We start from the raw sequence: 13,666 nt of genomic DNA, 5'->3' as shown, positions 1-13,666 counted from the left end.
GCTTCCAAGATTAAATCACCCCTTAAGGAGTTCCTTACTGATACTGGTCTTGGTCTTGTCACACAGGGAATTTAGGCAGGGGGCTCTTGTTCCTAGGGGTGGCCGTTGGGATAGTTTTCAAGTCCAGTTAAACTGTCCTTGAAGAAAAGCTCATTACAGAGATGGCACCTACGTGGTGGTAAGGCTGTATACTTTTAAACCATCTTCTGGTTATCAGCAGCACCTTTCATTTTTTCTATTGGGAAAAAGTCACGCCATGTAAAATGAACCATTTTGAAGCATATGATTCAGTGGCATTTTGTACATTCACGATGTTGTGCAACCATCGCCTCTGTCTGGTTTTAAGGTATTTTTGTCATCCCAAAAGAAAACCTCACACCCATTATGCAATCACTCTGTATTCCTTCCTCTTTAGCCCCTCACAGCCACCAGTCTACTGTGTTTCTGTGACTTACCTGCTCTGGACGTTTCGTATAAATGGAATCATACAGTATATGGGCTTTTGTGACTGGCTTCTTTCATTCAGCATGTTTTTGAGGTTACGAGCCATGCTGCAGCAGATATCAGTACTTCATTCCTTTTCATGGCTGTATAATGTTCCATTATATAGACATGGCACAATATATTTGTTCATTTATCCATCGGTGGACATTTGTATTGGCTCCACCTTCTGGCTTCTGTGAGTAATACTGCACTTATGTGCAAGGATCCGAGGACCCCTTTTCAGTTATTTTGGGTAGATACCTAAGAGTGGAATTGCTGGGTCATATGGTAACTCTATGTTTAAATTTTCAAGGAACCCCCAAACTGTTTTCTACTCAGCAGCTTTTATTTGTACCCTGTGTAAGGAAGGACCACTTCTTTTCACTCCTGATACTTAGTTCTGGTTCCCCCTCTGCCCTTCACTCAGCCCACCCCAAGGGAGGTAGAGTGACCCACCTGATCAATAGTCCTCCTTGTAAGTACACTTACAGAACACATGTCTTTCCTTTCGTGCATGCTGGTACTCCCAGGTGGGACAGCCTCCTGGTCTGGTCTGCGCCAACACAGCTGGATGCATAAGCATCGCTGATTCTGGCGTTCTCTTGGGAGGCCAGGAAGGCTTTAGTCTCCAAACTGGCCTCTTACAGAACAAAGCTCATCTTTGTCTTTTCATTGGGTTTGTTTTATTTCTCCAAGAGTCTGGAACCTGCATAGCGTTCCATAAGCTCATTATTGGGGGTTCATTTGAAGACCCTACAACTTAGGATATAAGCAGTTATAGTGCCAGAAGAGTTTGACCTTCGTAGGTATAACCTGGACTTGGAGGCTTAAAATCTAACTGCCACTTCCTCTTAGCAGGGTCAACTTGATGAAGTGACCTAATATTTTAGCTCCAATATCCTTATCAATAAAAATGAGGATAAACGTCTATTCAACTTTCTTATAGAATGAGTATGTTGTGGGGCTGACCTTAGTATCAAAGGAAGCACCCAACATGGGACCCAACCCGAGGGCAAGAATGTATCTGACTTACATGTTCGGAGCAAATATTTTAACACAGTTTTCTTAACAGTATCAGCTTTTTAATAGTATAACAGTGAGTCTGAACTTTAAAAGTTTGGCCACAAAATTCTCAACAGGATGATTGTTGCAGGAATATGGCAGAGATGGAGAAGTTGGTAAGTCTCCAATGTGGAAAACAGGAGAGGGTGTGATCAGCATTCACTGCCCAGCCCCTGACGATGGGACCCAAGTGCCTGGCCACTTCTCCACCAGGCTCATTTCAAACTCAGGAGTTTAAGAAGCGGTGTTTACTTTGAAGGAAACTGTTTTGAGATAACACTGTAACGCTAGAAATTCTTGTCCTCACTAGGGCCCCCGGATGTGTCTCTGGTAAGAAATGCTCTCTCCTTTGCTATCCCCTTGTCTTAGGTAACACGCCACCTTGCCAAGCTCTTCGACAGCATCGCCGATCTGCAGTTTGCAGACCAGCAGGATGTTTCTGCCCACAGAGCAACGGGCATGTCCAGCAAAGAAAAGGAATATGTCCCGTTCCAAGCTGAGTGTGAATGCCTTGGCCACGTAAGATTTGATTTTGTTTTCTGTGATGGAGGAGGATTTTTGAGATAATTTTTTAAAGACTTTATCTACCTATTTTCCGAGAGAGGGGGAGGGAGGGAGAGAAACATCAGTGTGAGAAACATGGATTGGTTGCCTCTGGCACATGCCCCGACCAGGGATCAAACCCACCATCCAGGCACGTGCGCTGGCTGGGAATCAAACTGGCAACCTCTTGCTTTGTGGGATGATGCCCAACCAACTGAGACACACTGGTCGGGGCTGGGATAATTTTTAATGGCGGAATTGAACAAGAAAAAAAATCAGCTCATGTCAAGTCAAGCTCTGGTTAGCTCTGCATGGAGCTTCCTGTTTTCCTGTGTCCAGTGTGACAGAGGGCTCCTCCGCCAGGCTCCCCAGGTTCTGCTCCTGTGGCTGCAGCACCCACGGGGCCTCAGAGGCACTGACAGTTGAAACAGACAGAAGGGACTTTCACAAATTGAATGAGCTGGACCCCAGAATTAGAAGCAAATGCAGCCCAGGGACAGTGCCTCCCACAAAGCATATCGTCACCACGGCTCAGAGAGTTCAGGGGTGAGGGTGGAGCAGCGTCTCTCAGTAAAGCCGGTTTTAAAAGGGCTTGTGGTTCAGGATTCTGACGTGAACACTGTCAATGGCTGCTTGTAGATTACGTGGATTGCGTCTGTCAAGCTGATGTCCCTTCCTCTAATTATCATACGTACAGACAGTTTAAGTTCAAATATTCTCTTCCGTCACAGCCAAATGCATGCAAAAATATCTGGAGCACTGACCTGCAAGAACTGTTCATCGTGATGGATGAAAGGGCTCTTGGTGTTTCCAGATGATTTAGAGGAATTGCATCTTTTTATGATGACGCTTGGATAGCTTGGGTTAGTCCAGAGAGTAACTGAGCAGTAGCCTCTATTACAGAACCATTTGCGTTGAGGCAGGGACTTCCTTAAAGTGTCCCTTGCAGAGATGGGCCACCTTTAAAAAAAAAAAAAGGGTTTTCTTTATTCCTCTCTGTTCCTTTTTAATATTGTACCGGAAAAATCCTGCCAAATGATGAGGAAGCAGATGGTGGAATACTTTGATTAAAGTATATTTTTTGATCTCTTGGGCTCTTTAGGATATTATTACAATGATTAGAAGAAGTCACCATAAACTATCTTGACAAATGCGTGCTGCTGTCTGCTCCCTCCCCAGCCGACTGCTGGTCGACTGGCACAGCGCCCAGAAGGAGGACAGCCCCAGTGATGGATGTGATTGTCACCAGCAGGAACTCTTGATATTGAAAGTTTTCACAGCGTTCTAATGTGCTCTGTATAAGCAACATGCAGGAGACACTTTTGAGCATCTACCACATTCATCCTCTAATTGCCTTTATTTTATAAAAGAAGATGCTATTATGTTAGGTCTTCCCCCGCCCCCTGCACTTTTATGATTGTTTCTTTCCAATTTAGACTACTTATATTGTATTTGAGTAGTGTTTATTGAATGCCTACTAAGTACCAGGTGCTGGGTTAGGCTTTGGAGATCCAGAAACGAGTAAGACCTGGCCCCTGTCTTTGAGGAGCTCTTAGTCTCACTGAAGAAATGGACATTCACATAATTAGTGGTAGTGGGAAGTGGCAATTGTCATTGGAGAGGGTTGGGCAGATGCTGACCACTTATCAAAAAGAGAGGGGTCAGGCAAGGACCTCATCAGAGCTTACTTCTCAACACCTACTGAGTCGCCATTGTTGGCATAATCATCTGAATGTGAGCTGTGTGTTTGGTCTTCCCAAATGGACTGGAAAGTTCTTGAGAGCAGGTGACTGTATGGAGGACATAGATGCTAGAGTATCGAGGAGTTGTTTAAATGATGCCTGATTCACTGAAGGACCTTGTTGCTGGGTGCCATTAAGAGTTGTGCTTCGTGACCGAAGCAGTGATTAGATCAGACCCCGCACTCATGCCTATGAATGAAGCCCAGCCCTGAGCTCAGAGGAGAAGGCTCTTAGGATGTTGGGGCCATTTCCAGGGCAGCGCTTCCCTTTTCTTTCAACAGGGAAGCTGTCAGCTCCTGAACCACATGTCACTCACTCCTTCCCAGTTCACCAGAGAAAGAGTTTTGGCAATGAATGTTGCTGCCATTCTTCACAGACACAGGGAACAAAATGAGTTCTAGTGTCCTCAGCATCTCATGTGGTTCTTGGAATTTATTTTAGTCATTTTTCATTGGTATGGTCAATTATTTGCAAACAGTATATGCATCCTTTTTGTTATAGAGTATCATCCCAAGGAAACATATATGGATAAATAGAACAAAGCCTATTTGAATAGGATGGAAAACTGGCTGAAATATATTTGTGGTAGCAAAATAAACTTGAATTTTAAAAAGGAAGATTAATTTTCACAAGTCAGCAGTTGTCCTCTCCTGCATACTCTCCTGCTGTCTAATTTTTGACAAGTGTGAAGAGAACCAGTAGGGAATATAATTAAGATACTTGCTGAAAACACCTTGTCTTAATACTAAGAACTATGAAACTTTTAGAGAAGAATTTTGAGCATTTTTAAAAATTGTCCAAAGATATATTTAAAAAAATAAGTTTCCCATGTCCCCAAAGCTCTAAAGAGTATTCTAGCACATTATTCTGTAGATGGCTGTAATGTTTGGTTTCTCAAAACCCTGTGCGTTACCAGAGGAATGTTAGTCTAGAATCCTCTCATCTTCAAATCTGAAAAATGAGTAATTTCAAATACCTCTGTGGGGGGGTGGGGGGGGTTGGAAAGTTGTTATCCAGCTGGTTGGTGAAATAAGATGAGTAGTACATGCAGGAATAGACAGGTTCATCTAGGAAGAACACTTGTTTTTCAACAGTTGTTTGCCTTCGCCTTTGAGTTCCTTCTCTCCAAGTTTTCTCCAAGGGTTTAAAATAAAGCCAGCTGAGGCCTCACTTTCCATGTGGCCTTCGAGCCCATGAGAGGGTAGAATTACCCGTCTTCCATAGTTGAGCCTGTGCTATAACGTTTCAATTTGCTTCACAAGGTGGAAACATGGCTTCTGCAACTTGAACAGACCATGCAAGAAACAGTGCGACATTCTATCACAGAAGCCATAGCGGCCTATGAGGAAAAACCTCGGGAACTGTGGATTTTCGATTTCCCAGCTCAAGTTGCACTAACCAGCTCACAAATCTGGTGGACCACGGATGTAGGGATCGCCTTCGGCAGACTGGAGGAAGGCTACGAAACAGCCCTGAAGGATTTCCATAAAAAACAGGTATTTCATAGATAAATGATTTCAAGACTTAAAGGGACTTCAGGCAAGCTTCATTCAATCATTCATTCATTCATTCATCATGCAAGGAGCATCTTTTGTGTGCACCGTACTGTGCCAGGTAGATTTCAGCAATTAGTTGTGTAACTTTCTATTTTCTACCTTTGTGTTATTCTGGTTTTCCACATGGGTTTCATCCATCTTGTCCATTACCCCCCAAGGCTCTAATGCGTCGCTCATACCAACATACTTTGCCCATTTCCTTCCCTGGAAGACTCCATCTAGGCTAAGCGTGTACTCACTACAGAGCATGTGCATGATTGAGAAAGGTGGATGACTGGTCAACAAAGACAAATGTCTTCATGTACGTATTTTGGTTTTCTGTTCACTATAAATCACAGAGGAGCAACTTTGGAAAGTAGTCTACCTTGAAATCCATTTTATTCATCCCATATGACCTCTCCTTAAGCCGCTGTCTTAAAGTGTGCTCTTGGCTGTGAACAGTTCGGAGATGGGGCCTTCCCCTCAGCTTACAGAGTAAGAGACTATTAAGCTCAGAAAGGAGCGGAAATACTAGTTTGTCTGCTCTTCTTGTTTTCAGTGGATAAAGGCTGAACCCAGAGATATTAAGAGACTTTGCCAAGCCGCACAATTTGTGAGTGAAACTGGCAGGCTCAGCAGAACCCAGACTGCTTCCCACAACTTCCCACCGCTTCTCTTCGGAGCCGCACATTAAACTCGGTGCCTGAGAAATCCGATAGGTTTGGATAGTGAGGGGTACTTGTAACCTGCTCACGATGTTTTAGTTTTACAGTGTGTTGATTATTTCTTTTAATTTTGCTCTTTTAATCTCAGGTAGAAACCACTGAACTTGTGTTAGGAGAGAAATTTTTGTCATTTACTTTGAAAAAAAAAATTTATAGTCTTCTTGATGTTTACATCCTTCGGAATATGGGGCATTGGTTTCTATTTAGTCGGCTTGCAGTAATGGTATCATATTGGAAGAAGTGCCTGGCTCCCTTCGAAGCCAGTGTCTCTGCAGTTCTGATCAGTGCTGTTTGGACGAGCAAGCTAAGTAGTTTTACTTGTCTGGGTGTAAAGTGCTGAGATGATCAGTTAAGTTGAAATGAATTCTACTATGCTTATCAAAACAACTTTCTGATTAGTTAACTTATTGATACTTGTGTTTTTACTATAACTATTTTTAATTACATATTAAATAAGGATATTTTAAAATACTTCATTAAAATATTCTTTCTTAACTTTCAGCTATTATTAATCACTGCTCAAAGTTATATCTTTTAACATATCTGTACTTAATCTGCTCTGATTTTTTCCCTCTGTTTAACTCTCCCTTGCCTGCAATTTATCATTTTTTGGTGATGACTAGAATATTTTATTGCTTGAAATAATAAATGATATTTTAGAAATATTTTCTTTATATCAGCTTTATGACTTTCAGTTTCTTGATTTGCTTATTATTAAAGATACAGAAGAACACCGAGATATAGAAGGGGAAGAAAGGAAAGCAATTCTGAAGACAACCTCTGGCACTAATTGAAATGTTTGACAGACCAGCCAATAGATGCCTTGATACAGTTTTCAGTTTTGCAATCGATAATTATATGCTCATTAGGGAAGCTAACGTCTGAATATTGTCAAGCTGTAGTTTGCCCCGTGAGGAGTGTGTGACCCTAAACTGAAACCCCTTTAGTTTTTTCTCTTTAAAAATGGATGTAATCATCTGCTGGAGCTTGTCTTTAATTAAATTTACTCTTGATAAAGTTGTGAGCAGTTTTTAGATTGAACTTTATTCCTTTAAAATAGCTTAATTTTAAAACTGAGGTTCGAATTGGCTATGACTGATGAAATGCCTGAACAAGTCATTTCTTTCCCTAGTTCTCACTCCCAAATTGTAGTGAGATAAATAATCTAAGATAATTATTTTACGCTATTTTCCCCCTAGACCTATTGTGATTGTATGTTAGATAGTGTTGGGATTCAAAGCAAAAATACCACATTTTTTATATATGTCTTTGCCTTGTCAGAGTCTTTGAAACTATGACAAATATAATAAATTTAAATTTAATCAGATTTGAAGGTTCCTTGGAAAAAGCACTGTATGTTGGAGCTTAGGATCTGGTAAAGTTTTTCCTTCATTCCTTATTACTGAGCTGTGTGAAAATCATTAAAAAATAAATAAAGAGAAACAGACTTTAAACAATTCCAGACTTTAAAAAATTAATAGCTAGTATGCTGTGACATTACCTAGAGCACTTCTAATCAGACTCAAGATTAGCAATATAAAACCTTTCTCATTAACCATCAGCCCTCCCCCAGCACAGAGGCCCAGGTGTATTATACGTATAAGAAAGGGACTCATTTTTCTGTGTGGAGCCAATTTTTTTTGTCCTCACTTTTAGTCACTGATTGAGAAATGTCTTTAACAAACAAAATTGAATACAGTCTTGACAATGTTCTTTTTTTGTCCCGACCCTGTGACCTGAGCAGAGAAGCCTGCAGCTAACCAGTGTATATCGGACATGAGTATTTTTTTTGCCTTTACAGAAAGTGTGAGCTGATAGCCTCATGCTTCATGATACAGCAGGAACCCATAAAATCTTGAGCAGAGCACAGACTCTCTACCTCTCCTCTCATCAAAAATTGTATTGAATGACAAGTCAGTTACATAAAAAAATTCATGTTACTTCTGGAAACACTGGCCCAGACAATTTGAGGAATGCCTGGAAGTTAGATAACAGATGGCAATGAAGTGATAGGTAACCAAGGGCAGAGCAAAAGCACACTTCACACACAAAAAAGAAGCTACTGCACCAATAAGCCTATTTTATCCCAGTGCAATTCCAGAAGAATTACAAACTCAGATTTAATAATATAAACACATCTCGAGTCCATGGTCAGATATGTGAAAGAGAGGGGCATTTGGATCCAGTTTTGTCTCCTGTACATACCAAGAGATTATCAGCGAGAGCATTTGTCCCCGAGAAATTCTTCATAAACAAAGTGAGACATTATTGATGACTTCTGCCATCACTATGTTTTGACTCTAAAGCAAGAGTTGGCCCAAATTTTCTCTGAAAGGTCGAATAGTGAATATTTTAGCATTTATGGGCCATATAGTCTCATTCACACCTACTCTGCTCTGCTGTTATAAAAAAGAAACCATAGGCAATTTTAACATAAATGTGCATGGCTGGGTTCCAATAAAACTTTATTTATAAAACCAGGTGGTGGGCCAGATTTGGCTCATGGCCTGTAGTTCACCAATCCGGTTCTAGAAACAGAAGCAGAACAGATTCTGAGGTAACTCAAGATCCCTGTACTGCAGAAGAAGGATTTATTACTCATATATGCCATATGAGTCCAATCTGATCCATGAACCCAAGAGCTGGTTCTCTGAACAGATCAATAACACTGACAAAGATTTGCCATTCGGAGGACAAAGCAAAAACAACTGAAGGATAGGGAAAGAAAACACAGCCTCTTTGAGAGAGATTTTTAAAAGGCTATATAACATTACTTGTGATTTAAATTGAAACTCTAAATTAAGTGAATGATTTTCTGTGAACACTGTTTCTAAAATTGATTCAAAATGAGGTGGGGAGCGAGTAGACCAGTAGCCACAGGAATAATTCAAATGGCGGTCAAAGCAGTTAAAGACGCTTTGCTCCAGTGGTTTTGTCAGACATGTGAAGAACAGAAACATACCATGTTGTAGCAACTGTTAGAGTGAAGAAAAAGATGGAGAGACTTTTTTACTCATTTTGTAAAGTTCTGATCATCTTGATAACAAGAAAAGAAAGGCAATGATAAAGTACAAAAGGAAATTCTGTTGGCCAGTCTCACAAATTAGCATATCCTTTTTGGTCTGGAGTTTTCACTTACCACTTCTAGGAGACAACCCTTTGTGAGCCTCACCTTTTGTACATGTTGTGAGTAGAGGGACTGACTACCGTTAAACTGTTCTTGTGTGGATGTTTGTATAGAGAGCGTCCCTGGAAGAGGGAGACAGTGTCTCTCTCCAGGGCAGAGGTCAGGCATGTCTACTGTCTCTTATAAAATATTTGGCTCCCTAAACTTGGGGTCTCTGTCCTGTAACACAGTTCACTGCATGCACAAGCATCATATGGCTCTTTTTAGGTTACCCTTTGAAAGTTTGGGGTCAGGGAGCCGTGCAAACGGATACTCTGATAGTACTCAATGCTGTTGCTGTGATTAGTGAACTTTCTTTTATCTGTGACCCAGGAGTCTTTTTATTGTTGGTTGTGGGATTTCTGTTTTGGGGGTACAAGTCCATTGTTAGGAAGTGAATAGACTTACTACTCAGTTTATTAATGGTACAGTTTGTGAGTAGAATGTTTTACTTTTGATATATGATGGTATATTAAATTTTTCTTTTATGATTGGCCACTTTTGTGTCATATGTAAGAAATTCTTGCCCATCTCAATGCCAGGAAGATATTCTCCTGATTCTTTGTAGCTGCTTTTGGTTCTGGATTTTTCATTTAGGTCTGTGATCCATACTCTTTTCTCTTTCCACTGATTAACTTGGCACCTTGGTCAAGAGTCAAAGGAATGTATTTGTGTGGGTCTGTTTCCAGAATTTCCTGTTTCATTTATCTGTACTGTATTCTAGGTTGTGTTCATTTCGACACAAATTTTATTATCACAATATTTATTTTTAAAAGCCTAATTAACATTTTTAAAAGATTTTATTTATTTATTTTTAGATAGAAGGTAAGGGAGAGAGAAAGAGAGGGAGAGAAACATCAATGTGTGGTTGCCTCTGGTATGCCCCACACTGGGGACCTGGCCCGAAATCCAGGCATTTGCCCTGACTGGGAATCAAACCGGCGACTCAGGTTCGACTTTGGTTCATAGGCCCAGGCTCAACTCACGGAGCCATGCCAGCCTAATTAAATTTTAACTGGGATGACATAAATATAAATGTCAATGTTGGGAGGATGGATATCTCAGTAGTGATGATTCTTATAATCCAAGAGCATGGTGTATCTCTTGACATGGGTCTTCTTTAATTTGTCTCGACAATGTTTTCAGTGGTTTTCAAGTAGACATCTTTCACGTTTCTTGCTAGACTTAGTTTTAGATGATTGATATGTTTTGATGCTGTAAACATATGTTAATGAAATTTTAAATTTTATTTTCTTATGTTTATGGCTGGTATATAGGAATATATTGATTTTTAAATATTCACACTGTGTTTTGGGACTTTGCCAAATTTACTTGCTAGTTTTAGTAGGGCTTTGTTTCGATAGTTTCATAGAGTTTTCTATGTATATAAGCATATCGTCTCTAAATAATGATAGTTTTACTTCTTATCTTCCATTCTTTTTTTGCCCTTTATTTCCTTTTCTTGAGTTATTGAATTGGCTCGGACCTTCAGCACAGTGTTGAATAGAAACAGTGAAAGTAGACATCCTTGCCTATTCCCAGACCTATAGAAAAATAATGTAATGTCTCACTACTAAGTATGATAGTAGTTATAGGTTTTTGTAGATGTTCTTTCTAGGGGAAAATCCACTTCATTACTGTATACTGAGACTTTTTATCTCAAAGAGGCATTAAACTTCTTTAAATTTGTTGCGATGTTCAGGTGGTTTGCCTCTTTTATTCTAGTACTGTGGTGAATTGTTTGTCAATTGCAGTTGACATGCAATACTTTCATTTCAGGTGTTTAACAGAGATTAGACACAGATACTTTATGAAGCGATCACTGGTGGAGTTTTGAATGCTAAGCCAGCTTTGCATTTCTGAAATAAACTTCACTTGTATATATTTTTTGTTGGAATCTATTTGCTAATATTTTGTCAAGGAATTCTGCATCTACATTTATGGTTTTCCTCCTACATCAGCCAAGTGGGGTCATGATAGAGGCCGCAGAGCCTGCAAAGCCTAAAACATTTACTGTCCAGCTCTTCACAGAACAAGTCTGCCCACCCCGACCTAAGTTTTCAAGCTGGGTTGACGTGGGTATCTTGACATTATCCTCAGCATATCTGCAGGGCCTGGAGTCACGTCCTCCTTTTATTCCTGCTGGTGTGGAGCCTGGCCTCTCTTGCAGCTTCCTCTGTTCTAGCTGGTGGAAATAAAGATCCGTTGTTTCTGATAGTGCCGAGTTCAAAACATTGGGGGGATTAGAGGTCCTCGTTCCTATTGCTTTGAAACAAGAGGAACGATATTTTTGTGCTGTGTCCAGCGGGACAGGGATTGAGGGTGTTGGTAGCTGACCCCACAGTGCTGGAGCAGTTACGTGGTACTGTGCGCTTTGGTTTGCTGAGTGAGATTTTAACGTTTCTGCAGAGGGGCCCCGTCCAGCTGGGTGCCACAGCAGCTTGCGTGTCCCTGGATTGGGAGACCTGCCAGGCTTGATGCTGGTGAACTGGCAGCGATTCTGCTGTTACAAAGTTGTTCTTCCTGTGCTCTCCAATGTTTGCAAACTCAGAAAAAAGCATGACGCTGCTCACCCGTTTCTCACACTACAAGGCCATTTGATTCTTTCGGCCAATGTCCAGTCAACCACCACATCTCTGCATTTGCCCTGAATATCTTTATTCTCACTTTTCCCTACCCCTTTGTTAATATCCTAGTCCCAGCCACTCTTTTCTCACCTGGGTGACTGTAGCATCCTCCCGTCTGGTTTCTTTTTTTTTTTTTCAGTCTTGTTTCCCTGCAATTCACCATACTACAGGCAAAGACATTGTTTGAAAACACAAATCTAATTATCACTCCACCTCCCTGAACTCTCCAACAACATCTCACCAGACTCTGCAATAAGCTGGCTGAGTCCTGCATATTTGGGCCCGGCATCCCCCTCCAGCTTCTTATGTACCTGTCCCTCTTTCCCTTTCTCTGTCACCATTCTAGACTTCTTCCTGTTCCCAGACAAGCTCACCTGTTGTATCCTGGACCTTCATACAGGCTGCTTCCTGTGGCTTAAACACCGCCTTTCTGGGTGGCCTACCCTAAATTCTCTATAGCCTAAATTATACTCAGTCTTTCGGTCTTAGCAACAAATACCCTTTTCTCCAAAATGTCTTTCTGAGCCCTGGCAAGGGTTAGGCAAGGCCCTGTTTCTATGTGTTGTCATAGTACATTGTTCTTGCCCTGGCAAAGCAATTGCAATTACGTGTCTGAATTCCTCATTGGCCTATAAGCTCTGGAAACAGCAGCCAGAATGATTGAATGAAAGAACAAAATGTTGTTCCGGTTTGTGCCGTTGCTGTCACATTTGTTCATTTCTTTCGTCACCCATATAATGCGTGTTTATGAAGCATAGGCTTTATGCTGGCCAGTACACTGGGTCTGGGACTGTAGTGCTGAATGGGGCGGCTAAGCGCTTGGTCCTTTGGGCTTATAGTCAAGTGGAGGAGACAAGCAATAAACGGGGAAATAAGTAAGAGAATGATAGGACACCAGGAAGTACCATGAAGAAACTGAAGTAGAAACATGGAATAATTGAGTAGGGGGTAATAGTAAATAGGATGGCCAGGCAAGGCCCATTGAAGGAGGCGAATCTGAGCTAAGACTTGGGTGGTGAGAGGAAGCCGGCTGAACAGAGATCAGAGTGAAAAGGCCACCAGGCAAATGAAACAATTTCTGTGCCCCGGGAGCAGCCGTGACAGAGGAACAGAGAGAAGGCGGGGACGCTGGATTGATGTGAGGTAGGAAAGGATGGTGGGAGGTCACGGAAGGCTTTGTGCTCCTGAATGAGCTCAAGGCCAAGGTGTACCAGGTAACAGCCGCTTGAGTTTCTGAAGGCTTGTTAGGTATTTGACTTGAGGCAAACATCTTTGATCCAGTAGAAAAATCCTGTGACTCTGCTTTGATTAAGGACAAGAATAAGTGCTGATTACATGATAGGTATATATTTTAAAAGCTGCCAAAGGGTGTTTTATGTGCCACAGACCATAAAGTTGCGTGCAGTGATAGTGTGGCCACAGAGCGGATGATACGGACATTCGATAACTACTTATTTTTGTCGGTACAGAATTTTATTGCTCACAAGAGTATTATTGGAATAGGTTTAATCTGGAGGGACAACAGAAGATTCCTAGCACGTGATGCTGTGCAGATAATGTTGACGAGCTGTCAACATTAATCATGTCTCCCTTGACTGAACTTCTGTGAAAAAGTGAATCAGCCATGGAGAGATCACAGTTGTAGGGAGGGCCCCACGAGACAATGCGTGTGGAAGCGCTTTAACTTATCAATGTTCTTACATTATAAGATACTACTCTTGTTATAGCCAACGCTTTTTTTTATTCTTACCCAAGGACATATTTTCATTGGTTTGAGAGAGAG

General features: G+C 41.3%; 1 protein-coding gene across 2 annotated transcripts in view; it reads left to right on the top strand.

Annotated features, from left to right (window-relative positions):
• DNAH11 (dynein axonemal heavy chain 11) overlaps nt 1-13,666 on the top strand; it is a 249,553-nt gene that overhangs the window by 67,924 nt on the left and 167,963 nt on the right. For both annotated transcript variants that reach the window (XM_045197324.3, XM_053927361.2), the window contains exons 29-30: nt 1,915-2,064; nt 5,093-5,326. In XM_045197324.3, the coding sequence (XP_045053259.2) occupies nt 1,915-2,064; nt 5,093-5,326 (384 nt within the window). The remainder of the gene's footprint in view (nt 1-1,914; nt 2,065-5,092; nt 5,327-13,666) is intronic.

Source organism: Desmodus rotundus, chromosome 6 (genome assembly GCF_022682495.2).
Source record: "Desmodus rotundus isolate HL8 chromosome 6, HLdesRot8A.1, whole genome shotgun sequence".
Taxonomy (NCBI): Eukaryota; Metazoa; Chordata; class Mammalia; order Chiroptera; family Phyllostomidae; genus Desmodus; species Desmodus rotundus.
Note: the sequence above shows the minus strand (reverse complement) of the source record. Positions and strands in the feature narration are given on the sequence as shown.